General features: G+C 45.1%; 1 protein-coding gene across 1 annotated transcript in view; it reads left to right on the forward strand.

Annotated features, from left to right (window-relative positions):
• The first annotated feature begins 816 nt into the window (after positions 1-816).
• Positions 817-26,873, forward strand: part of pkd2 (polycystic kidney disease 2) — a 72,214-nt gene continuing 46,157 nt past the window's right edge. The window contains exons 1-2 of the mRNA XM_069925521.1: positions 817-1,403; positions 22,799-22,912. Of these exons, the coding sequence (XP_069781622.1) occupies positions 1,040-1,403; positions 22,799-22,912 (478 nt within the window). The 5' untranslated portion in view covers positions 817-1,039. The remainder of the gene's footprint in view (positions 1,404-22,798; positions 22,913-26,873) is intronic.

Below are 26,873 nucleotides of genomic sequence, written 5' to 3' on the forward strand. Positions count from 1 at the left end.
GCACATAAGTCGACCCCCACCCCCCACATTTTGAGGAAATTTTTAGGGTTTCACATTTCGAATTGCATGCCAAATTATATGGTACTACAGGATCCCACCACCAGATACATTTTTCCTTTTCCTCCCCTCTTGGCCTATCATTGGGATCACTCCCTCTGTAATTCCATCCCACCCAGACTACCTGCAGATTGGAGGAACAATGCCTGATTTCCCCACTGGACACTCCAGCTAGATGGCATTAACCTTGACTTTACTGCCTTCCATTAAACCTAGTTCTTTTCCCCTCCCTCTTTTCCGGTCTTTTCTCCATCTCCGCTGCATCTGTCCCAATATGAGGTCTCCCAGACCAGATCTTCTGAAATATCTGCCTTTGCCAGCCCCCTTCTCCCCACTCCCCACCCAGTATTTTGTTCGGACGCCTGTCTGCATTTTCTCATTACCTTGATGAAGGACTCAAGTCCAAAACGTCGGTTTATCTTAACCTTTGCTACATCAAGGACCTGTTGAGTTTCTGCAACATTGTATATTTTTACTAATCACTAACCATTGGTTAATATGTACGTCAATCAATAAAATACGCGACATCCCGCCTCCACATTCCAGCATGACGTCAGACGTGATCCCCAGCATCGTTTGGATCTCTCATTATTTCATCGATGGCATGACGGAACGTGGAGGCAAGCGTCGTTTTGACATTGATTGACGCACGATTGACCAATAGCTGTGAGGCTATATCCGCAGTGGTTTTGCATTCGTTCTTACCGTGACCTAACGCAGGTTACGATTGGTTGGAGTAGATGCCAGTCATTACGTCACCCAGTGGGCAGGCAGGAGCGGGAGGCCCGGTGTTTTCCTGCGGTGACCCTGGGTCTGGGAGACGGGATGTCAGCGCGGCCTGAAGTTTGACCACGGATGGCAGGCAGGGACTTGGTGCCGATGTGAGGGTGTCCGGCGGTGGCCGAATTCGAGGATAGCCGCGGGCTGAAGGCCTACCCTGTTGCTAAGGAGACCGGAGGCCGGGGTGCAAGTCCAGCCGAAGATGAGCTCCAGGGTGCGGCCTCAGCCCGGCTTCACCCCGGCTGGCGGCGAGCAGCTGGAGATGAGCCGAGTGCGGAGCACAGAGAACCGGCAGGAAGCGGCAGTCGGGGGCCGAGGCTCGGGTCGACAGGCGTGGAGCCGCGACAATCCGGGCTACGAGCCCGCTGACGAGGAGCTCGACTGGACGGCGGCGGCCGATCCCGGGGCACCGGGCAATCCTAGCCCGGTGTCTGGCAGCGGGCCCCCCGCGGGATACAATCCCCGGCATAACCCCAGGAACGCCGGCCTATGCCCGAGCCCCAACCCGGGGGCCCAGTCCAGCGGCCAGCCGGGCTGCGGCCGCACCATCCTGCGCAAGATCCGAGGTGAGTGCCAGCAGCACAGTGAACGGATCACTGTGGGATTTTCTCTTGGCTCATGAAACAGAACAGTCCTGCACAGGGCGGGCCATTCTGTCCACGATGTTGTGCCCACCTTCCAACCAACATCATGGTCATGGAGTCACCAAACCCCGTAGTTGTGTTAGGCACTCGGAAGATAAATCGCAGACTGCTGAAAACAACCATCAGGCCATCCACCATCTGTGGAGAGAGATAAACCGTCTTGACGTTTCTGGTCAACTTCCTTAGTCAGAACCTACAACTATATTTCGTAATATTCATACTTATTCAATAGTTATCCTTCGCTGGGTTAACACCTGGTTCATTTGCACAAGGTTCTTACTGTGCAGCGGGTCGAGCCTCCGCAGCTGGCTTCAATCCTGAGCTCAGGTTCTGAAGGAATTTGCATCTTTTCCCGGAGTCTCAGTGGGTTTCCCCAGGTGCTCAGCTTGCAACCACACTCCAAGGAAGTGTAGGTAATTGGCTGCTGTGAATTGCCCTAATGTGCAGGTTACTGGGCAGAATCTTCTCATCTACAGAGAAGCAATGAAAAACGGTTGTTTTGTGAGCTATCTCGGCAAGTCAACCTCTACAGCCCGTTGTGCAATAATAAACCCACAAAGCTAGAAAAATGCAGTGGTAAAGGGAACAGCATTGAGGTCTATTCAAGTTCAGTAAAGAAACTGTCTGGAGGTTTGTAATTTCAAACTCATCAGCCTGAAAGGAGGAAGGAAAAGAGTCATTACATTTTCAAATTCAATTTTATTGTTACATTATATCCAATACAATGAGAAGGATTCATTATGCAAGTAATCCAGCAAATCAAACATGCAACAGAACAAAGTAGAAGAGCAAGAGCACACAAATGTCGGAAAGTGTACTGTCCTGCATTTTGGTAGAAAAAAATAAACGAGCAGATTATTTATTAAATGGGCAGAAAATTGAAAATACCCTGAGCAAAGGGACCTGGGAGTCCTGAAGGTAAACAGTGAAGAAGGCAAATGCATTGATTTCAAGAGCAATAGAATACAAGAGCAGGGTTGTTGAGGCTTTATAAAGCACTCTTGAAACCTCACTGAGAGTATTATGAGGAATTTTGAGCACCTCATTTAAGAAAGGCTGTTCTAATGTTGGAGAAGGTTCAAAGGAGGTTCACTTGGATGATTCCAAGAATGAAATGGTTATCATTATGAGGAGCGTTTGACAATTCTTGATCTGTATTCATTGGAATTTAGGAGAATGAGAGGGGGATCTCATTGAAACATTTCAAATGTTTTTTGATATGATGGCAGCTATCTCTGGCTTATAGGCTTCTGTGGCATCGAGGTGGACAGACTGAAAAGTGCGAGGGTTGACTAGTTATTTGCCCTTAATATCCACCAGCAGGCCATGCGCTCTGAGGAAATCGGCCCCCAACAATGCAGTGCCCACTGAGGCCAGCACGAACCTCTAACAGAACTTGTCCTTCCCGATCTGGATCTGCGCCCTGCGAGTGCCAAAGGTCTTGATGGTGGATCTGTTGGCTGCCCTAAGGGTAGGGCCTGGTGCTCAGGTGCAGATCTCAAGGGCAGTTGGGGGCAAGATGCTCAGCTCCGCTCTGGTGTCCACTAGGAAATGTCGGCCGGTGGACTTGTTGGTCACATGCAGGAGGCTGTTCGCATGGCCAGTCGCCGCAGCCATCAATGGCTTCCCTGGAAGGTACAGGGCTGCCTGCACTTACGGGCTTGAGCTTCCCAGTGTTGATGGTAGAAGCACCAGGTGGGGTGATGTTCTTCCAGCTTGTGCCTGAGGGGCAGGGCCTGCGGCCGACTCGGTCCTGGGCGGGTGACCTGGCTGAGGATGGCTTCATTCTCCCGCTTGGTTCGCCAGAGGATGTCTGTGCAGGTCGTAACTCACCATGGTTCAGAGAAGTCCTCATCCGCCAGCAGGAGCTGTATGTCTTCGGGCATCTGCTCAAGGAAGATCTGGCTTGTGATCCTCTGCCAGCGCCAGCATCTCATCCATCAGGACTGACGGGATTCTGACTCTTAGCCTGTCCAGATGCAGGAATCTGGAGGCACGCTGTTGAGGGGAGAGATCGAAAGTGCTGAGGAGGAGGTTCTTGAGGGCAGGGTATTCACCTTCGTCCGGCGGGTTGTGGATGAGGTCGTCCACCCTGGCCACGGTCTCCTCGTCGAGTATGCTCACAACGTGGTAAAACATCATGGTGTCTGAAGAAATGTTTCTGAGGTGAAACTGCGCTTCCACCTGCCCAAACCACATACGTGGGTGATGTGTCCAGAAGGGGTGCAGTTTCACCACGATCACATTGATCTTTGCGGGATCCATGCTGAGAGGCCAGAAAATCGTCTGATCATGTCGGGGTCACCAATGTAGTGGGAGCTACGATGAAGAAGACTCACAGCCACCACGTTGGAGGTTCTCAAAAACTGTTTATTTCAAAACTCACGCACGCCCCTTTAAGGGCAGCGTGAGCTCCGCCCCCATGCGGGCGGTGACGTGGTCACGCCTGCTTGACGCGCATGCTGGGCTAAAGCCACGAGGCAAGGAGGTCCCCTGATGGTGCCATCTTCTCGTGGCTTCCCCACCATGTGTTAGTACAAGTTGGGCCAGTTCGCCACGAGTATGTGTGCCGCCATAATATTTTATTTACTATAAAAACACTTAACAAACATATCACAATATTTCAAATTTAATCCAAGTGCATGCATTCTTTTAATAAAAAAGAAAAAGAAAGTAAAGAAATACAAAAGAAAGAAAAACCTATAAATCCCCCTACCCCCTACAAACTTTATAAAAGAAAAGAGGGACAAGAAAATCACAACAGGAGCATTTCACTTTCCAATACTTTTAAACATATAGAGACCTATAAGAGAAAGGGAATGTTTGAGATTCATTTAAATTTTAATACAGTTTGTAAATATGGGATCCATATTTCACAAAATGTATGATATTTATCTCTTAAATTACAAGTAATTTTCTCAAGTGGAATACAATCCCAAACTTTGCATGCCATCTATCCATTACCAAATCACTATCTGACTTCCAAGTTATAGGTACATTTTGTAGCTATAACCAAAACATTTCAAATGTTGAAAGGCGGGGACAGAGTAGACATAGAAAAGTTGAATCCCAAAGTGGAAGAGTCTAGGACAAGAGGGCACAACTTCAGGATTAAAGGGCATCCATGTAGAGCAGAAGAATTTCTTCAGCCAAAGGCTGGTAAATTTGGAATTTATAGTCACATGCAGTTGTGACAATCCTTTCCAAATGCAGGAGGATTCTGCAACTCAGAATCCCTTCCAGTAACTTTTCTACCACCAGCTTGCTGTTGCCTGGTTTGTCATTGCAGTCCATGCTTGGTTGTTTTCCTATGTTATGTTTTCTTTCCATCAAAGCTCATTTATGATTCATATTGCCATTTTATTTGGAGCTGCACCAAGCCTCCTTCACCAAACCTCCATGCTGGCTGACTTATTGGATAGCAGTCCAGTGATAATTCCTTGTAAAATGATCAATATTCCCTTTCTATCTCTATAATCTTTAACAATTATTTAGCACCTCTGCATCTTTGATTTATTATAGATTTTCAACATCCATTAATAATTGTGTGTTCTGGACAAACTGTGTCACCCCTTTTCTAAACTTTGCAGTCACTTCTTTCTGAGGTCAATTTGTCATGTTTTGGTAGTACTCCTATAGAATGCATTGGGGATTTTTATTGGCCTTTGGGAGGAGTGCAAATATGAATTGTTGAAATGTATGTGGTCTATAAATCGTAATGTGAAAACGGAGACAACTTTGCTTTCAGCTGTAAGCCTGTGATATTGAAATGAACCATTTGGCTGAAATATTGATTATTTTGTCAATGACAGTGACAGACCATAAAAGGCTGTCTAGTTCATTCACCTGTTCTACACAAGCTGTCAGATTTCAGATTAATTGTCAGAGTACATACACGATATCACATACAACCCTGAGATTCCTTTTTCCTGCGGGTGCAGCAGAATTACCACTAATTGGTAGTGCAAAAATAAACTGCATATATATGTAAACAATCAAAAGAACTATAAACAGATAATGAATGTAAACAAACTGACTGCAAAATAGGGAAAGCAAAGAAAATCAATAAAATGCACAAATAAGAGTTTTTTAAATGAGTCCTTGATCGAGTTTGTTGTCGAGGAGTATGATGGTAGAGGGGTAGCAGCTGTGGTGTGAGTCTTTGATGATTGCTGCTGTCCTTCAATGGCAGTGTTCCCTGCACATGTTCTCAATAGTGGGGAGATTTTTCCTGTTATGTCCTGGTCTGTGTCCACTACCTTTTGGAGGGCTTTACGCTCAAGGATATTGGTGTTGCCATACAAGACTCTGATGCAGCTGGTCAGCACACTTTTCACCACATATCTGTAGAAATTTGCCAGGGTTTTTGACATCATACCAAAGCTCTCTAAACTCCTGATGAAGTAGAGGTGCTGACGTGCTTTCTTCATGATACCATTAGTTTGTTGGGTCCAGCAAAAATCCTCCAAGATGGTGACTCCCAAGAACCTAAGTATGCTCATTCCCTCCACCTCTAATCCCCCCCCAATGGATTGTATACCTCAGGCTTTCCTGAAGTCAACAATCAGCTCCTTAGTATTGGTGACTTTGAGTGCAAGGTTGTTGTTGGTGCACCATTCAGCCAAGTTTTCAATCTCCATCCTGCATGCTAACTCATCCCATCCTTTATACAACCCACTACCATGGTAAATTTGTAGATGGTGTTATTGTTGTACTGAGCTACACAGCCATAGGTGTATAGCGAGTTGAGCAGGGGGCTAAGAACACAGCCCTGTGGTGCTCCAGTACTGATGGAGATTGTAGAGGAAAAGTTCTTACCAATCTTCACTGATTGTGGTCTGGAGGTGAGGAAATGATTTGTCTGGCAGAAAAATCATTATAATTTGTATATCTCATTAAAGTCATGTAATTTCTTGGGAAAAGTGGACAAATAATAATTTTTTCAAACCATTTTTAAGTGATGGTAGCTCCTCAGTATGCCACAGTTCTTGATTAGTGTCATGCAATATCTGTATTTGTCATATTTCTAATCCTTTGTATCTTCTAATCTGCACTCAATTTAGAAACAAATTTAATTGTCAATTGAAAAAATTTGTTAAAACTATTTTTCTTGGGTGCACTCCTCTGTGGAAGGATCCCACTTCAATTTGCCTTCATATAAAGTGGGATGGAGATCATTGGTTCTGATTCTAACCTATTTAGTTACAGCGAATTGTATGACAGTCCATCATTTCTCTTCACCTCTAATTCTGTTTCTCAACTGTTGTGTCACAACTTAGCCCAATGTATATTTCCAGCCCTTTTTTGTCAAAACAGATTAGATACAAACAAGGAGGATAAAACATGAAATCTTCCTTTCTCCAGAATCTTTTTCCTGGAGTAAAAATGCTCAGTACTAGAGCACATGGATTTGAGATGAGAGTAGTGGGTGCTGGGAACCAGTTGCAAGGGGTCATGGTGGAAGCAGATATGATGGTGGTGTTTAAGAAGCTCCTTAATATATGACAATGCAGGGATATGGATCACGTGCAGGCAGTAGTGATTTAGTTTAATTTGGTGTTGAGTTTGGCACAAGCATAATGGGATGAAGGATGTCCCTGTGCTGTACTGTTCTATGTACCTCAGTTTGGATGATGACATATGGATTGAATGGTCTTTCTTATCCATAAATGTAGTAATTCTGTGTTTTCATGATATTTATAGGCAGCTTCATGAAATCTTCCTAAAAGAATAAATTATTTGGTAGACAAACTGATTTAAAAAAAAAAGCTTTGTGTCTATGCACCAAGCACAAGGTGGATCTGTCCTGATGAAATTATGAGGCTGTAGCGGCGGCTCCATTGCTCCTGCAATAACACACGCAACCAGATGGGTTGAGCTCAGTGAGCAGACTAGTTTATTGCAGGCTGCTGGGCTGCACTTATACTCCCAGCCTGGACCTGGCTGAAAACCACGCTGACGTTACCTGGGCATCATGTGGTCCCAAAGCACGGGTTTCTGAGCCCCGAGCTGGAAGGAAGGGAAACACTCGATGGCACCATTTTGGCCGGCTGCCCTGCCGCGTGGCTTAAAAGCGGGGCTGGTTCGCCTGCCTTGTGGTGAGCCACCACAGAGCCCCCCCCCCCGCCCAGAACCGGCACTAATATCCTTTTTTGCCGGGCGGCCTTGCTTCTTGGGCTGGGCAACGACTACGGACTCGGTGGGATCGAGGTGCGCTGGCTTCAGCCTGTCCATGGTAAACAGCTCATGCCTGCCGCCCAAGTCCAGCATGAATATTGAGCCGGAATGCTGTATAACCCTGTACGGCCCCTTGTACAGTCGCTGCAGAGGTGCTGTGGTCGGGCCCCGCCGAACGAAAATGAACTCTGCAGAAAGCAGCTTGCCAGGAATGTGAGACGGGCAAGTGCCATGCCTGGGCGGCGGTGGGGGTTTGAAGGAGTCCAAGCATGCCCTGAGGTGAGGAAGTAGTTCGTGCGGTGACCGCTGGGGATTGTGAGGTGCGTTGACGAACTCACCAGTTAGTGCCAGTAGCACACCGTAGACCAGCTCAGCTGATGATGCCTGCAGATCTTCCTTGGGAGTGGAGGGGATGCCCAGGAGCACTCAAGGTAGTTCGTCCGTCCAGTCAGGACTGGTGAGGAGAGCATGAGTGCCGATTTAAGGTGGCGGTGCAGACATTCGACCAGTCCATTGGCCCGTGGGTGGTAAGCCATGGTGTGGTGTAGCTGTATCCCCAACCTGTTGGCGAGCTGTGCCCAGAGCGCAGATGTGAACTGGACGCCCCGATCACTGGTGAGGTGAGCCGGAACGCCGAACCGGGCAACCCAACCATGCAACAGGGCTCAGGAGCAGAAGTCAGTGGAGGCGTCTGGCATCGGGATCGCCTCGGGCCAGCGAGTAGTGCGGTCCACCACCGTAAACAGGTAATGCTTGCCCCAGGAAACGGGTTAGGGCCCGACGATGTCCACGTGAATGTGGCTGAACAGTTCCCGGACGTGCTCGAACTCCTGTACGTGTGCCCTGGTGTGCCTGTGCACCTTAGACATCTGGCAATGGGTGCATGTTCTGGCCCAGCCGCGATCTGGTTCTGCAGCCCATGCCATATGAACCGTTCTGCCACCATCCAGGCCGTGGACCTGATGGACGGATGTGAAAGGTTGTCGATGTGACGGAAGACCTGCCTGCCCCACTGCTGCAGAACCACTGGCCGCGGGGTGCCCAAGGAGATATCGCACAGGATGGTGCCTTCGCCACTCGGAGACGGGAGGTCTCGGAACTGCAGGCCGGTGATGGCAGTCTTGAAGGCCTTCGTCTCATCAGCTTCCTGGTCCCGGGCGAGCTGGTCAAAGTCGAGGCCGGGTGTCAGCGCGCAGATGACCGGTCGCGAGAGTGCATCGGCAACCACATTGTCCTTCCCCGCCTTGTGCCGAATGTCAGTGGTAAACTCTGACACGAAGGAGAGGTGACGCTGCTGGCAGGCCGACCAGGGATCCTTTGGCATCATGAGTGCCTGGGTGAGGGGTTTGTGGTCGGTGAAATTGGTAAAAGTCCTCCCTTCCAAAAAATAGCGGAAATGCCGCACTGCCAGGTACATGTCCAGTAATTCACAGTCAAAGGCACTATATGCGTTCCAGCGGGCAGAGCAGGTGGCTGAAGAATGCCAGTGGCTTCTAATGCCCATTCACCTGCTGCTCCAGGGCGGCACCGACGGCTGTGGCAGAGGTATCAACAGAGAGTGCCATATGCAGGTCAGTGTGCAAGTGGGCGAGCATGGTGACCTTCATGAGGGCATCCTTGGTGGCCTTGAATGTGGTGCAGGCTTCTGGGTTCCAAGCAAGCATCTTGTGCTTGGCTGCGATGAGGGCAAACAGCGGCTGCATGATGCCCGCAGTTCCCGGGATGAAGCAGTTGTAAAAGTTGACCATACCCGTGAACTCCTGCAGCCCCTTGAGGCTGTTCGGGCGTGGGAACTCCCTGATGGCAGCAACCTTCGCAGCGGCGAGCATGCCTCCTTCGACCATGATGGTATGGCCCAGGAACTGCATGGGCTCTTTCCTGAACTGGCACTTGGCTGGGTTGATGGTAAAGCCGCAGTCGGCCTGTCGGGAGAAAAGGGCACGTAGGTGGGCCTTGTGTTGCCCTCGGTCCTTGCTGGCGACAAGAATATCGTCCAAATAAATAAAGACAAAATCCAAGTCCCTGCCCACAGAGTCCATGTGGCGCTGGAAGGTCTGAGTGGCGTTCTTGATCCTGAACGGCATGTGCAGGAATTCGAACAGGCCAAAGGGGGTGATGATGGCCGACTTGGGTATGTCCTCAGGGTGCACCGGGATCTGGTGATATCTGCGCACCAGGTCAACCTTGGAGAAGACCCTCGCACTGTGCAGATGTGAGCGATGGGGTAATGGTCAGGAACAGTTACTTCATTGAGCCATCGATAGTCTCTGCAGGGATGCCAGCTGCCGGAGGGTTTCGGGACCAGGTGGAGCGGCGAGGCCCATGGGGTGTCCTCAGTATGCCACAGTTCTTGATTAGCGAATGATCCCCAGCTCCAACAGGTGCGAAAACTCCTCCTTCGCTATCTGGAGCTTGTCAGGCTGGAGCTGGCGTGCCTTGGCGTGAACTGGTGGGCCCTGAGTGGGGATGTGTTGGAACACCCAGTGGCGCGGCGAGGCAGCGGAGAACTGTGGGTTGAGGAGTGCCGGGAACTCTTCCAGGATCTGCTGGAACTCATCTCTGGGCGTGCTGATCATGGCCATCTGCGGTTGCTCCGAGCGGGTGGCGTCAAGGCGAATGGCCTGGAAGGTACGGGCATCCACCAGGCGCTTACCTTGAATATCAACCAGAAGCCCGTGTGTGAGGAGGAAATCTGCACCCGGGATGGCAGTCGGGAGGGACGAGACGGTGAACCTCCACACGAAATTCTGTTGGCCGATCTGGAAGTGGACTATCTTGTCTCCATATGTCCAGATTGCCATTGCGCTGGCCACACGGAGGGGAGGTCCACGAGGTCAGTTCCTGGATTTGATCGCCGTGGCTGTATGACGCTGATCTGGGCTCCAGTGTCAACAAGGAACCGCCGGCCACAGACTGAGTCCTGCAGGTAGAGAAGGCTGTGTCCTTGGCCAGCCACCGCAGCCATTAACAGTGGCCAGCCTGGTCATTTCCCTGGAACCAGCAGGGCTGACGACACTTCCGAGCCTTGGCTCCCCAGCGCTGGTGGTAGAAGCAGAGGCTTGAAGCGGATGCTGTGGCCTTGGTTATGCTCTTGGGGGCCCCTGCAGGGGCCGGGTGCTCTACCGCAGTGCTAGGGGCGGGCTTGGCATGGTTGTGCCCATGCCTCATGACCTGCTGGACCACTGAGCCTTCCGAGAATCGTGCAAGCCATAGCTCTTGGGCCTTCTGGGCAACCTTCCTCGGGTCAGTGAAGCTCCCCTGAACCAGCAGCGGCCGGATGTTCCCGGGCATATTTTCGAGGAAGATGTGCTCAAAAAGTGGGCAGTTGGTGTGCTCACCCATGAGTGCGAGCATCTCGTCCATCAGTTCCAATGGGGACCTGTCCCCCAGGGCGTCGAGGTGCAGCAAGCGAGCGGCACGCTGGTGTCTGGATAGACCGAGGGACCCTGTAAGCACTTGCTTGATGGTCTCATATTTGTCCTTAGCGGGTGGGTGCTGAACAAGGTGCAGCATGCGTCTGGTGGTGGCCTGGTCCAGGGCAGCGACCACATGGTAGAATTTGGTCATGTCAGACGAAATCTGGCGGAGGCGAAACTGGGCCTACGTGTGGCCGAACCAGGTCTCCGACTCCTGAACCCAGAATTCAGGCAGTTTCACGGCTATAGCGCTGATCCCAGGCTCACTCATGATGCGTTCAAAGACATTTGAACCAGTCGGGGTCACCAATTGAAGCTGCGGCTACACTGCTCCTGCAATAACATGCGCAACCAGACGGATTGAGCTCAGCGAGCAGACTAGTTTATTGCAGGCTGCTGGGCTGGACTTATACTCCCAGCCCGGACCTGGCTGAGAACCGCGCTGGAGGGTGCTGACGTCACCCGGGCGTCACGTGGTCCCCAAGCGCAGGTTTCTGAGCCCCGAGCTGGAAGGAAGGGAAACCCCCCCACCCCCCCGACGGCTCCATTTTGGCTAGCTGCCCTGCTGCGTGGCTTACAAGCAGGGCCGGTTCACCTGCCTTGTGGTCAGCCGCCACAAGGCTTTGTTTTAATCAAGCACCAAAACTTGCCTTCTAGCATGACACAGTTTGAATAAATCCCAAACGAGCACATTGAATTCACAAGGCTGCTTGGGGTGTTGAATAGCACAAGTTCAAGGCAAAGCTGTCAAGAAGGTCTCACAGTGAGGCAGGACAATACCTGAAGATTTGTTCATTGGATTCAATTTGTACACTTTTATTAGATATGTATGATGACACTAGTCTAGAAAGGTGGAGATAGAAAGAATTTTAGTTTGCTGAATATAACTTTTGGTATAGTATAATTGGGTCAGATCCTTAGTAAAATTCATTGTATAAATTTAGTTTATTCAGAATAGTGGTTTGCTCTGTCTTCCAAGTAACTTCATTAAACATAAAGAAATCAAGGTGGATTTTATAAAAGCTGTTGTATGAGGTTATGAAGAGAAAACTTTTAAGTTTCAAACAATGATTCATGAAATGTGATCATAATACCAAGCCTCATATTACATTAAAATAAAATATTTGATTATATTGCTTTTTGTAACTCAGACTGAAGGCACTTAATCAGACAATGAAATACTTTGAGCGGCGGTGGCCCTTGTGTACATCATCTTTATACCCATTTTATGCCCAGTATTTTCTCACATGGCAGAGAAGTTAATGACTCATTAGCCCATTTTATAATGTGACTGATTGGCTCAAAGGGTGGAAAACTGTTTTCTTTGGACATTTATCAGTATGGTCAGAGAAAGTCAGTTTAATTTTTCATCCATAGTTCAAAAGAAATGTTCCATACTATGGTCAAAGAAAACAACCTGCCAGAGGAACTCAGCAAGAGCAGGAGAAAAAGAATGATTGACATTTTGTATCACCCCTTCATCAATTCTTTTTCTCCCACTGATGCTCAATGTATTGAGTTTCTCCAGCAGATTGTTTTTTTAAGTCTTGTTAGGGAGCTTCACGATGCAAAGGTATCCTTGGAAATTTTTTGCATGTTGCTGGGTTCAGTAGGAATCGGTTTACTTTGGAGTGTGTACAGGTGTTTGAGTGTGGATCATAGATTTTTGGTTTCTGAATTAGTAGGGTGTAGGTTTGAGTTCCCATTATACGGGTACAGCAAAGAACAAAAAAAATTGCATTGTTGGTGATGCAATACGTTAAGAAGCTCAGTAGGTCGCTAAGCATCCATAAAGTGAAAGGAAACTTTTGTTGTTATCCGTGATCCTCTTTTGAATAAGATACCTATCTGTTTGTTGATTCAATATTGTTTTAACAGTCCCTTCAATTGGAATTATCTGCAAAGTTAATCAAATGTTTTATTTACCAAGGGTGCGATTAAGAGTTGCATAATGTGCCACAATCTTACAAGATTTTTACAGTACTCTTGGTTATGTGAGATAGTGAAATTTTTTTGGAGAAGAATTAAGGAATGTTTAGAAGGTATATTTAAATTTAAAATTTTGCTTGAGCCTATGATATTTTTATTGGGTTATATTAAAAAACTGAGTTTGGAATTAAAATTGGATAAGTTTCAAATTGCTTTTTTGAGATTGGCATTAGCAAGATGCAATTGATGTGGCAAGAAAATGTTTGACAATCACTTGGAAAAATGAAACTGATTTATGTATTCAACGGTGACATATGAAAATGAGGTCTTGTAGTCCATTGAAAAAGATAAAGTTTAATTTACGTAACAATATTCCTTTTTTGTTAAAATTTTGAGCCCATATATGAGATATATAGGTTTGAATTTTTGTTTTTTTTCCTATGGGTGTTGAGGCTGCACCAAACCATGGCAGAGGTTGATGATTTGTATGTGAGTTGATCTCCTCTTCTATCTTCTATTCTTTTTTTTCTTTTGGGGTAGTTTAGAGTGGGGTTGAGTCTTGGGTTGGGGGATTATAGGGGTTAAACATTATGTATCTATTTTGAATTTGACTGTATGATTTATTTTCAGCAATAAATAAAATTTTCCAAAAAAAAAGATGTTACAGTACTTAGTGATGGATAAAAACACAATTCATTTTTCTGAAGTGTGATTTGTGGCTGCATGGTCCCAGAGCAGGTAATGAAATACAGTACTTTAGTTGTGGAGTTACTGTACATTAGAAACATGGCAGATCAAGTCAACAATGCTGAGGGAGCATTGCAAATATGACGAGTATATGACATAATTTGTTTTCACCACCCCTGAGCCCCATTTTTTGGGTGTAATTCAAGATGTACATTTGCTAAAATAGAAAGGAGAGCTAGGCAACACCTTTTTAATGTGGCCAGCTTTTATGAATTGGCTGCTGCACAGTGAAAGTGTGAAGCTGTTCACATGAATAAAATGTGACCAAGAGTAGTAGTGAATATGAAAAGCCAGTTGTTGATGAGTCTATTTTTTAACAGACTTCTGAATTGGTATTTTCCTCTCAGATGTACATGCTGCATCCAGCAATATAAAAGTTATTCTCATTAATCCAGACATCTTTTAGTCTCCAAAAGGGTCCCCACCCGAAATATCGATTGATAATTTCTACCCATGAATTTGCTGTTCTTCCAGCTCATGGTCAGTTCAAGATTCCAGCTTCTTTTTTTGTTTCTTTAATCCAAAGCATCAGAGCCAATTATCATAGAATCATAAAAATGTTCAGCACAGAAAGAGGCCCGTTGGTACCAGCTATGATACATCTCTACTCAACCACGCATTTGCTGACATCAGACCTGTATCCCTGTACTCCTTTCCTGTCCAACTATCTGTTCAAATGCCTTTTAAATGTTGTTATAGTACTGTATCAGCTTTTACTATCTCCTTTGGCAGCTCATTCCAAATACTGTACCACCCTCTGTGTGGGAAAGCTTATCTCTCAGTTTTCCAATTAATTTCTCCCCTCTCACGTTAAACCTGTGCTCTATGTTTATAGATCCCCTTCCCGATAAAGGGTTCCAGCCTGAAATGTTGACTGTCTATTTCTTTCCATCGGATACTGCCTGACTTACTGAGTTCCTCTGGTACTTTTGTGTATTGTTCCAATTTTCTGCAGATTATTTGTTTACCTCAGTGCCTTCTATGCTTGTTTTAAAGGGAAAAACAATACAAGATTCTACCATCAGACACATTTTTCCTTCTCCTCCCTTCTCTGCCTTCTATATATCACTCTTCCTCTCCCCCCCCCCCAAACCTCCGGCATCTTCCTCTTTGACCGCAGGAGGTGCAACACTTGCGACCACACCTCCTCCCTCACCACGGTCTGGGGCTCCAAACAGGCCTTTCAAGTGAAATACCTCCCAGTTATCAATCATTTCAATTCTGAGTCACACTTCCATGCTCACATGTCTGTCCATGGCCTTATGAACTGTCCCATCCTGACCACCCACAGATTGTTGGAACAACACCTTATTTTCTGTGTGGGCACTCTCCGCCAGGTGGCATTAACATCGACTTCCTTTCTGCTAACCAGTTTGCCTTTTATTTCCCCTCCCCTTTCCATTTTTTCCATTTCTCCCCTCCCTTCCCCCTCCACCCACCTAACCATCCCTTCTCCCCCCCCCCCCCCCCATTGCTGCTGTCCCTGCCCTCCTTTCTCTACCTATCATCTCCTGCCTTTTCATCCCCCCCCCCTTTATTCCCCCTCCGATTCATTTGTTCGGACGCCAACCGACACTCTTTCACACTTTGGTAAACGACTCGAAGACGAAACGTCGGTTATGTATTTTTACCTTTGCGACATAAAGGATACTGTTTGACAAGCTCAATTTCTCCAGCATTTTGTGTTTTTACTTTAAAACGATAAAAAACCCCAACAACCCCCAAAGCCCCTGGCGACATTGTGCTCACAGTTTCTCATGTTGACATGAAGAAATGTTCAGGAGGGTGAATCCTCGAATGGAGTTTTGCAGGGATCTGTTCTGGGACCTCTGTTCTTTATGATTTTTTTTATAAATGACCTGGAAGAATGGGCCATTAAATTTGCAGATGACATGAAGGTTGGAGATGTTATGGATAGTGTGGAAGGTTGTTCTAGGTTACAATAGAAACATAGAAGATAGGAGCAGGAGTAGGTCATTCGACCCTTTGAGCCTGCTCCGCCATTCAACGAGATCATGGCTGATCTTAAAGTTCAGTACCCCGTCCCCGCCTTCTCTCCGTAACCTTTAATACCCTTATACTGAAGAAATATATCTAATTCCCTCTTAAATATATTTAATGAACCTGTCTCTACTGCCCTCTGTGGCAATGAATTCCACAGATTCACCACCCTCTGGGTCAAGAAATTCCTCCTCATCTCGGTCCTAAATGGTTTGCCTATTATCCTCAAACCATGGCCCCGGGTTCTGGATTTTCCCATCATTGGAAACATCCCATCTGCATCCATTCTGTCCAGTCCTGCCAGAATTTTATATGTCTCTATGAGATCCCCTCTCAATCTTCTAAACTCCAGGGAGTACAATCCCAATTTGCGCAATCTTTCCTCATAAGTCATTCCTGCCATTCCAGGTATCATCCTGGTGAATCGCCTCTGCACTCTCTCCATTGCAAGAACATCCTTCCTTAGATAAGGCGACCAAAACTGCACACAATACTCCAGGTGTGGTCTCACCAAGGCCTTGTACAGCTGCCTTTTAAATAGAATACAGTAAGGGGCCAGAGTTACAGAGTTAGGCAGAAAAGTGGCAGATGGAGATCAATCTGGAGAAGTGTGAAGTGGTGCATTTTGGAAGGTCAAACTTGAAGGTGGTTAATGCAGCATTATTAACAGTGTAGAAAAATCTTGGGATTCAAATACATAGATCTCTCTAGGTTTCTGCGCAGGTTGATAGTGTATTTAAGAAGGCTTATGGTATCCTTGTCTTCATTAGTCGGGGAGATTGAGTACAAGAGCTGTGAGGTAATGTTGCAGCTCTACAAAGTTCTGGTTAGACCACACTTGGAATATTGAATTCAGGTCTGGTCGCCTCATTACAGGAAGGATGTGGAACCATTGGACAGGGTGCAGAGGAGATTTATAAGTATGAGTCCTGGATAAGAAAACATGTCTGGAGAGGCAAGGTTAACAGAGCTAGGGCTTTTCTCTTTAGAGCAAAGAAGGATGAGAGGTGACTTAATAGAGGTCTACAAGATTATGAAAGGTATAGATCGGGTGGACAACCAGTACCTTTTACTCAGGGCAACAGTTGTAGAGGACATCTGCATAAGGTTAGGGGAGGAATGTTTTAGGTGAGAAGTCAAGAGTACATTTTTTTTTACACAGAGAGTAGTGGGTGCCTTGAATGCATTGTCAGAGTTGGTGGTGGAAGCTGGTACAATAGGGACATTTAAAAGACAGGTACATGGATGCAAGAAAAAGAAGAGGTTATGGGTGTGAGTTAGGGAAGGTTTAGATTGTTGAGTAGGTTAATATAGGTCGGTACAACATGTGGGCCTGTACTGTGCTGTTATGTTCTATATTCTACAATGTCCAGTGCTTTTAAAGGATACCTACCATTTATTCCGGTGCCCAAGAAGAGCAAGGTAAGGTAACTTTTAGCAAGTGGTACTCTTACCTACGGTGATGAAGTGTTTTGAGACGTTGGTTATGGAGAAAATTAACCCCTATCTCAGGAACGACCTGGCCTACTTCAATTCACCTATTGTTAACATATCAATGGTAGACACCACCCCACTGGCTCCCTGACTTTACATTAGATCACCTAGACCACAGGAACACAAGTCAGCCTGTGTTCATATGAACAAACTAAAGAATTTGTAATTTTGCCTGTCCCTCTGCAACTGGATCTTCAACTTCTTCATTGGCTATTGCCTCCTCCATGCTGAACATCAATACAGGGGCAACCCAAGGCGATGTGCTTAGCCCCCTACTCTACTCCATGTACACCCATGACTGTGTAGCCAAGTTTGTCTCCAACTCTCTCCATATTTGATGATGACACCATCATTGTTGGATGTATAGCTGGAAATGATGAGTCAGAATGAAGAATGGAGATCTAGAATTTGGTTGTATGGTGCCAGAAAAACAATCTTGTTCTGAGCCAAGACCAAGGAGCTTATTGTTCATTTTTAGGAAGGAGAGGCTGAGGAACCATGCAGTTGTCGGCATTGAGACAGAGATCAAGTCAAGTTTATTGTCACCTGATTGCACAAGTCCATCCCGACAAAACAGCGTTCTTTGATCTTCTGTGAAAAGCATGCAGACACATAACCAGACCTAACGCACGTATAGACAATCAATACATATGCAGGACAAGTATTCCTAAATACAAATAAATATAGCGGAGAGGTTTGGAAAGTTGAAGTACAGGGAGACCTTTTTTCAGAAAAACTCTACTGGAACCAGTACTTTGAGGCAACTGCAAAGAAGACACACACCACTGCCTCTACTTTCTGAGGACCGTTGGCATGTCGTTAAACATTTGCAGGAGCATAGTGGAAAGTATACTGACTGGTTACATCGCAGCTTGGTTTTGTAGTTTGAGTGCCCAGGAACACAAAAGGCTGTTAAAGGTAACAAACCTAGCCAGGTCCATCACAGGCTCTGACCTTCCATCCATTGAATCTATCAATGTGAGGCACTGCCTCAAGAAGGCAGTCAACATCATAAAAGACCCCAATCCCCCTGGTTCCAATCTCTTCTTATTGCTACCTTCAGGCAGGAGGTACAGAAGCCTGAAGACCAGCACCTCAAGGTTCACGAACAGTTTCATTCCAACAGCTATCAGGCTCCTGATCTCCCTTTGTTACATTAAGCAGGGACTGCTGACACCACAGAGGACGGTCTGCACTATTGCAAATATCACTTTTTTTTCCCCTTGCACTAGGAAAATTGTGAATATTTATGATCTCAGAATTAGAATTTATGTCATTAACATATTACAGAATTTTTTGTTTTGTGCCAGCATCATTAGTGCAAACATTTTTATAAACCATCGTACAAAATGAATAAAAATATTCAATGTCTATGGTTCATTGCTCATTCAGAAATCTGATAGCAGAAGGGAAGAAGTTATCTATCTTTTGTACTATTGTCTCTTTTAATTCATCATTGTAGTTTTTTTTTAAATTAATAAATACCTGATTTGCTTCTGCTAGCAACAATCTGGGTGCTTATGTACATTGATATAAGATATGACTGAAGCATTAATTTCTGAATCCTGAAGTTAAGAATAATATAAACCTGCCAATCCAGGCATTTCACGTTTTCACAATTTCATTTGAGGATTGACATAACCTATACAGTGGCTTCAAAGGTTGAAGTGTTCCAAAGTCATCCTGCAATGCGGGACAAATTTAGGAAAAACAATGTATGTATGAATGAAGAGCTGGACTAAGTCATCTATATGGCAGGAGTTATTGAGATGGAGATGCCAGTCATATTGATGTTGTGGGTTCTGCTTTTTTTTTATTGACAAAAATTTTGGTTAATAGTGATACAATTATTAGATAACCAGAATGTATTCCTTCACCACCAGCACATCATCATACTGAACAATGGTGCACCTCAGGTCTGCGTGGTCAACCTGCTCTTGTTCACGCTATTGACCCATGACTGCAACACCAGATCCAGCTCCAACAGAGACATCAAGTTTACAGATGACATGACTGTTGTTGGCCTCATGAGTTGAAATACAGAAAAGAGGAAAATCTCGTCAAATAGTGCAAGAATATCAACTTGGACCTCAACGCTGGCAAGACAAAGGAGATCACAAACCAGTCCTCATTGAGGGTTCAGTAGTGGAGATCAAGAGGTTCAAATTCCTTGGTATCAACATCTCTGAGGATCTGACCTTGTTCCTTCATGTCAATGCAACCGTGAAGAAGGCTCGCTAACAGCTATACTTTGTGAGGACTGAGGAGATTCAGTATGTCACGAAAGGCTCTCAAAATTTTTTAGGTGGACTGTGGAGAGTATTGTGGCTGGTTGCATCACTGCCTGGCATAAAGGTGCCAACTCTCAGGACAAGTAAAAAAATTCCAGAGGGTTGTTAACTGAGCCTGAAACATCACAGGTACCAGTCTTCCCTCCATCAAGAACACCTGTAAGAGGTGGTGTCTTAAGAAAGCAAGGACCCCCACCACCCTCTTCACTCTGCTACCATCAGGGAAAAAGGTATAGAAGCCTGTAAAGAAGAACTCAGTGGCACAAGGACAGCTTTTTTCCCCTCTGCCTCAGATTCCTGAATGTACAATGAACTGGAGACACTGCCTTACTTTGAGTTTTCTTGCACCATTTTTATATATATTGTACGGTGGTTTATATAAATGTTTCCACAGTGATGCTGATGCAAAACAAGAATTTTGTGACAAGTTCATGACAATAAATTCTGATTGTAGACTTCAAGTGGGCTAGGGATGACTACCCTCCACTACACATTAATAGCTCAGTAGCTGAGAGAGTAGAAAACAAACTTATCAGAGTCCATTTAAGGTTCCCTATCCTGGACACACAACATCTCCTCACTTGTCAGGAAGGCACAACAGCGACTGCAGAAGACTGAGGTGGGCAAGGCTACCAGCCACCATCCTGTCAACACTCTACAGGAGTTCTGTTGAGAGGGTCCTGGCTGCCTGCATCTCAGTGTGGTTGCTGTAGAGCATCAGATCAGAGATCAATCCATAAGACCATAAGAGAGGATCACTGGGATCTCCCCCATCCTCCCACCTCCCAAATGGGCATGATTTACTTGGATCATTGTCTAAAGAGAGCTAAGCAAATCAGTGACGACACTTACTATCCTGCACACAGCATCATCCAACTACTCCCGTTGAGAAATACGAGTGTATCTGAGGCAGGGCCACCAGCCTGAGAAACAATTTCTTCCCATGAGCAGTTCAACTGATTCAACTGATGGACTGCTCATGCAAACCCTTCATTACTCTACTATTTATTTAACAATAAGTGTAATATTTATTTGTTTTAATATTCGTTTCTACAGTATGTGCTGTGCATCTGTATCATTTGTCTGTGTATTTGAGAATGTTGTTATATCGGGTTGTATTTGTGCAATTGGATGATAAATGAACTTGAACATTTGTGAATTTGTTGAGATTGAGATCTGTGAAGGAAGCTTTTTCTTTGGAGTCCTGCCAAGTTTTATTGCTAATTCCCAGATCCTTGGCACAACTATATTCTTTTTGCAGCAAATGTATCTTCATATTTTCCTTAACCACAGAAAGTGGCTGACTGATTGTTATGGCTTGTATTTAGCTCACTCGTCTTGGATGACTGTTGTACACGAGTCAGTTGATTAGTTTTCCTGCCTTCCACCCACTCAGGTACGCTTTTTTGCAGTCTTTACTGTGCCCATTGTATTTCGCACTATTTCCATTCTCTCATCCATAACACTTGTTGTTTGCTTGGATATAACTAATTTTTAACATCTGGATTGAAGTGATTGAGACAATGTTAAAAATTAATTTCAGGGCCAAAATATAGTAAAACTGCTGGCATAAGTTGGTCAATGTTCCCTCTATATCCACTTAAGTATGTAACAACTTCAGATTGTTAATATACAAAGACTGGAACTTTGGTATTCCTATTGCAATGTAGGTAGCCGAGTAGTGCATCGGGTGGAGCTGCTGCCTTACACTTCAATAACCTGGGTTCATTCTTGATCTTTGGTGTGCTTGAGTGGTGTTTGCTTGTTCTCCTTGTGACTGTATTTTTTTTTCCTTTGAGTTATGGTTTACCAATTGGTAGGGTAATGGCTACTTTAAATTTTCCCTTGCAAATATCTGAGTTGTGGAGTTTTTTTTAGACTGGTTGATGAGAATTTGGGAATAAAAATAAAAACAAGATTAATATAAATAGTATTTGACAGTTGATGTGGATTCCATGCTGTATAACTCAATACGTGCTTTCAAATTGCAGTAGCCCTCATGGGACCTGGGTGCGATTAATGGGTCATGGGTGCAGGATGCACCTTTCAAATCGCAGCCAGACCTACCTGATAAATCGCCAACCCGGCAATTTAAGGGGGATCTGCCCCTGTGATGACGTGGTGATGCATCGTGCAGCCGGTTCCCTTTCTGTTTTGAAGATCTCCTAAACACCTCCCCCCCCCCCGGTCAGTTCCGGCCCCCCTCCCAAGTGATGTGCCACTGCTGCGAATGGGGGGTGAGTAGTTGCTGCCACAATCTTGGAGGGGGGGCATGATGTGCCGCTGCCGATAACAGCAGGGGAGTGAATGGTTGCTGCTGTGATCAGGGGGCCCGCGAAGTGCCACTGCTGCGAACCGGGGGGTGCTGCAATTGACTGGGGGGGGCACGATGTACATGTCACTGAGCATGGGGGATTATGGGTAAGGAAGACAGCCATTGCTCCTGCACTCCTGCATTGAGCCATCGCTGCGAACCGGAGCGGTGTTCACGGCAGTGGCATATCGTGGCCCCCCCCCCACCCAATCACGGCACCCCCCCAACCATTTCGTGGCAGCGTCACTTTGCGCCACCCCTTCCCCCCCACGATTGTGGCAGCAACCACTCCCCACCCCCCTTCACAGTACCCCAACTACCCCCCTCATTCATAGCAGCAACACTTCAGCCATGGGTTCCCTGTGACATACGCATGCAAGCACTGACATCACCAGAGTAACCGGGTCGGCCATTTCCCCTTCCAAATTGCCAGAGTAGATTGCCCAGGTAAGTTTTACTGGGTTCCCGACCACCTCTGAGGTAGGTTTTGAATGCAGTTGGGTTTTGACCGGGTTGACCTAGTTGGACCCTTTCAAATTGCCATGTACCTGGATTGTCATCTGAGCAAATTGCCCAGTTAACCCCATTTTACACGGCGATTTGAAAGGGCCTAATGACAAAGAGGATTAGTTTTAAACATCCTCCAACTCAACTCAACTCCTTGGCTGTATGTATTTTGCATAATTTCAAAGTGAGAATGATTTTGACAGGCTGTGCCTTGTATATATTGAATGGCTTGCATTGCTGTACAATTTTCACATCAAACAAAAGAGTAGGAAAACTATAGAACTATTTTAAATGTAATTTGTAAGTTTTACATGGTCTATAAATGTTTTGAATTTTACCTGTTCATGTTTATTTTCTACTTACATTAATTATTAAATAATGCCAAGAATGGTGCATCAATAGTCAAAGGTCCAAGTCATTTCTGTATTTATTTTCCTTAAGCTCTATGGGGAACCAGGCTGACTGGGGATCAGACAGTCAACAGAGAAAGATACCTGAAGAACATGCTGCGAGAGTTGGTGACCTATGCAGTTTTTATGGTTGTTCTGTGTATCTGTAAGTGTAATCATTCATATTTAACTATTATCATATGATGCTATTAATATCACCCAGCTTTTGTTTGATGTAGTAACATTTATTTTCATGTGGTTGTTGTTTTATATACTTTGTATACTTTTTACATATAGATTATATTGGTTTGTTCAGGTTTCAATAGGAAATTGTTCAGTTGCACCATTAGGAGCATAATCATACAACATAAAAATGGGCCCTTCGCCTCACCACACCAGTGCCAACCATTTTACCCTTCTGCTCTCATCCCATGTGCCTGATTAGTTCTGTATCTTTCTATGCCTTGCCTGTTTAAGCATTTGTCTATGCCTCTTACATGTAGTGATTATATGTGACTCTACTACCTCCTCTGGCAGCAAATTCCAGATGTCAATCACTCTCTATTTCAAAAAAACATTCCCTTCAAATTCCCTTTTACACTCTCAAGCTTGAACTATGCTCTGATTTTTAATAATCCTACTATGTGAAAAAGATTCTGACTGCAGTACTTATGCCTCTTATAATTTTTTGGACCTCTATCAGGTCACTCCTTTGCTCCCGGGAAAATAAACCCAGCTTATTCAGCCTCTTTCCTGGAAAAACATCCTGATCCATCTCCTTTGCATTCACGCACCAGATCATTATGGAATACTCGGTGCTTTGTAAAGTTGCAACACAACATTCCAACCCAACACTTGTATTCTGTGCCCTGACCCATGAAATGAAACATGCCTTATGTCTTCTTTGACACCCTATCGCCTGTGTTGCCACTTTTAGGGAACTCACGTTTGTTCATCAACATTTTCTATTTGCTTTAATCTGTGGTATTCCTGTTTGATTCCCAAAAGTCATCACCTCATACTTGTTGAGATTCAATTCTACCTGCCAACATTCTGACAACTTTTCATTTCATCTTTATTCTGAGCAGTTTTTTTTCCCGTAGTCCATTACCTCACCAACCATTTTGTCAACAGAAAACTTTATATGTTGGAACATATTCTAACTTGTTCTACTTAATGTGGCATTTAGGCCCATGAATGCACAAATGTCGTTTTCACTGTGAAATTGTCAATGGAATAACTTGTGAAAGCCTAACGTAAAAACACAATGCTGGAGAAACTCTGCAGGTCAAATATTGCACTTTGTATAGCAAAGATAAAGACAAATAAGAAACATTTCAGACCTGAGCCCTTTTTCAAGGTGTGAGCAAAATGTGGGCAGGTAGCTGAATAAAATGGTGGGAAGGGGAAGACAGAGGCAAGATGTGATTGGTAGATAAGGGAGGGAGGGCACAACAGCAAACGTGGGGAGGAGTGGAGAGGGAAGGGGGTGGAGAAAAGGGAAGAGAGGGAGAACACGGAATGTTGTAGCGCAGAAAGCAGAGAAATAGATGTTAATGCCATCTGGTTGAAAAGTGCCCAGACAGAATATTAGTGTTGCTTCTCTAATTAATCCACTCCAAAATTGGAGGCTGGTCAAGGCCAGAATTAACACATACCTAAGTAAAAATCTGGACCCACTTCAATTCGCATGTTGTCACAATCATTCTACAGTAGATGCAATATCACTGGCTCTCCACTCAGCTCTGGATCACCTCGAAAACAGCAATTCATTCATTTGGTTGTTCTTCATAGACTACAGCTCAGCCTTCAATACCATTATTCCCTCAGTGCTGGTCAAGAAGCTACAAACTCTAGTCCTCTGTACCCCATTCTCCAACTGGATCATTAACTTTCTCTTTGGAAGTCAGCCAGTACAAATTGGAAACAACATCTTCTCCTCACTGATCATCAACACAGGTGCACCCCAAGGATGCATGCTTAGCCCACTGCTCTACTCGTTATACACCCATGACTTTGTGGCCAGGTACAATTCCAATGCCATCTACAAGTTTGCCGATGACACCACAGTTGTCAGGGAATCACAAACGGCAATGAGGAAGCATACAGGAGGGAGATAGATCAGCTCGTTGAATGGTGTAATGACAACAACCTTACGCTCAACGCCAGCAAAACCAAGGAGATGATTGTGAACTTCAGGAGGAAGTCAGGGAAACATGACCCAGTCCTCACTGAGAGCTCAGTATTGGAGAGGGTCAAGATCTTCAAAATTCTGGGTGTCAACATTTCCGAAGATTTGTCCTGGAGCTTTCACATTGATGCAATCATAAAGAAAGCTAGCCAGCGGTTATACTTTGTGAGGTGTCTGAGGAGATTCTGTATGTCACCAAAGGCTCTTGTAAACCTCTACAGGTGTACAGTGGAGAGCATTCTAGCTGGTTGCATCACTGCTTGGTATGGAGGCGCCAACTCTTAAGACAAAAATAAACACCAGAGGGTTGTTAACTTGGCCTGCAACATCACAGGCACCAGACTTCACTCCATCAGGACATCTACGGGAGGGGGTGACTTTAAAAGAAGAAGCCTCTTTCCTCAAAGACCCCCACCACCCAGGGCATGCCCTCTTAACTCTGCTCCCATCGGGGAAAAGATACAGGAGCCTAAAAATGAGCACTCAGCAGCACATGGACAGCTTCTTCCCTGCTGCCATCAGATTCCTGAATAAGAGGAAGTCACGTGATGGAGTAGTGGCCGGACGGTGAACTCCAGCCCTCTCCAGAAAAGTTGAAAAAAATAAAGGAAAGCACAAAGGCACAAAAATAAAAATTAAAGTAAAGTGAATATAAAGGTGGAAAGAAGATGGCGATGAAAAAAGAAAAGTCGAAACCAACGGTAAGAAGAGAGGAAGAGAAGACAACGGAAGAAGAAGGAGAAGGCCTTACCTGTTCGAAGAGGCCCGCGGTGGAGAGAGAAGCCCGCTCCCTCAGGTCGGTAGAAAGTGGACTACAAAAATGGCTCGCTGAGCCGAGTAAAAGTGCGCAACCGCGCATGCGCATGCAAAAAAACACACCGACGGGAGGGGCGACCAGCTGGGGAGTCGATCTCCACAGCCGGCAATGACAGCTACAGAACAGCAGCAGCAAGAGGAGAACATAGAAGACAACGAAGAGAAAGAGAAGAAAGAAGAGAAGAAAAAGAAAACAAAGAAACAACAGATGGCCAATCCAGAGGAAGAAGAAGAGGAAGAGTACAGTGAAATGGAAGAAGAAGGGAAAGGCAAGAAAATGGATATATTTTCTCTTATTAAAGAATACATGGATTCATTTAAAGAATGGCAAGCACAAGAATTTAGTGATTTAAGAAGAAGAATAAACAGTACAGAAGAGAAAGTGAATAAAATAGATATGACCATATCAGAAATAGGAAAAAGAATGGACAAGGTGGAAGAACGAGAAGCAGCAGTAGAAATGGAGGTAGAGGACTTAAAAAAGAAATTAGAAGAATCTAATAAAAAAGTTAAAGAGACACAAGAGCTGTTAGCTCAGAAAATAGATATAATGGAAAATTATAACAGAAGAAATAATATAAAGATAGTGGGCCTTAAGGAAGATGAAGAAGGCAAGAATATGAGAGAATTTATAAAAGATTGGATCCCCAGGATCTTAGGATGTCCAGAACTACAGCAAGAAATGGAAATAGAAAGGGCACATAGAGCATTAGCCTTTAAACCACAACCACAACAAAAGCCAAGATTCATTTTAGTAAAATTCCTAAGATATACTACAGGAGAAAAGGTACTGGAGAAAACAATGGAGAAAGTAAGAGAGGACAACAAGCCACTGGAGTACAAAGGGCAAAAAATTTTTATTTATCCAGATATAAGTTTTGAACTCCTGAAGAAGAGAAAGGAGTTCAATACAGCAAAGGCGATTTTATGGAAGAAAGGGTATAAATTTATACTAAAGCATCCAGCGGTATTGAAAATATTTATTCCAGGACAGCAAAACAGACTATTCTCGGATCCAGAGGAAGCACGAAAATTTGCAGAACAATTACAAAATAGACTGAGAGATGAAGACGTGTTGAGAGTACAAAAGACTGCGAACTAAAAAGACGTGTGTATAGGA

Source organism: Narcine bancroftii, chromosome 3 (assembly GCF_036971445.1).
Source record: "Narcine bancroftii isolate sNarBan1 chromosome 3, sNarBan1.hap1, whole genome shotgun sequence".
In the NCBI taxonomy this organism is placed as follows: domain Eukaryota; kingdom Metazoa; phylum Chordata; class Chondrichthyes; order Torpediniformes; family Narcinidae; genus Narcine; species Narcine bancroftii.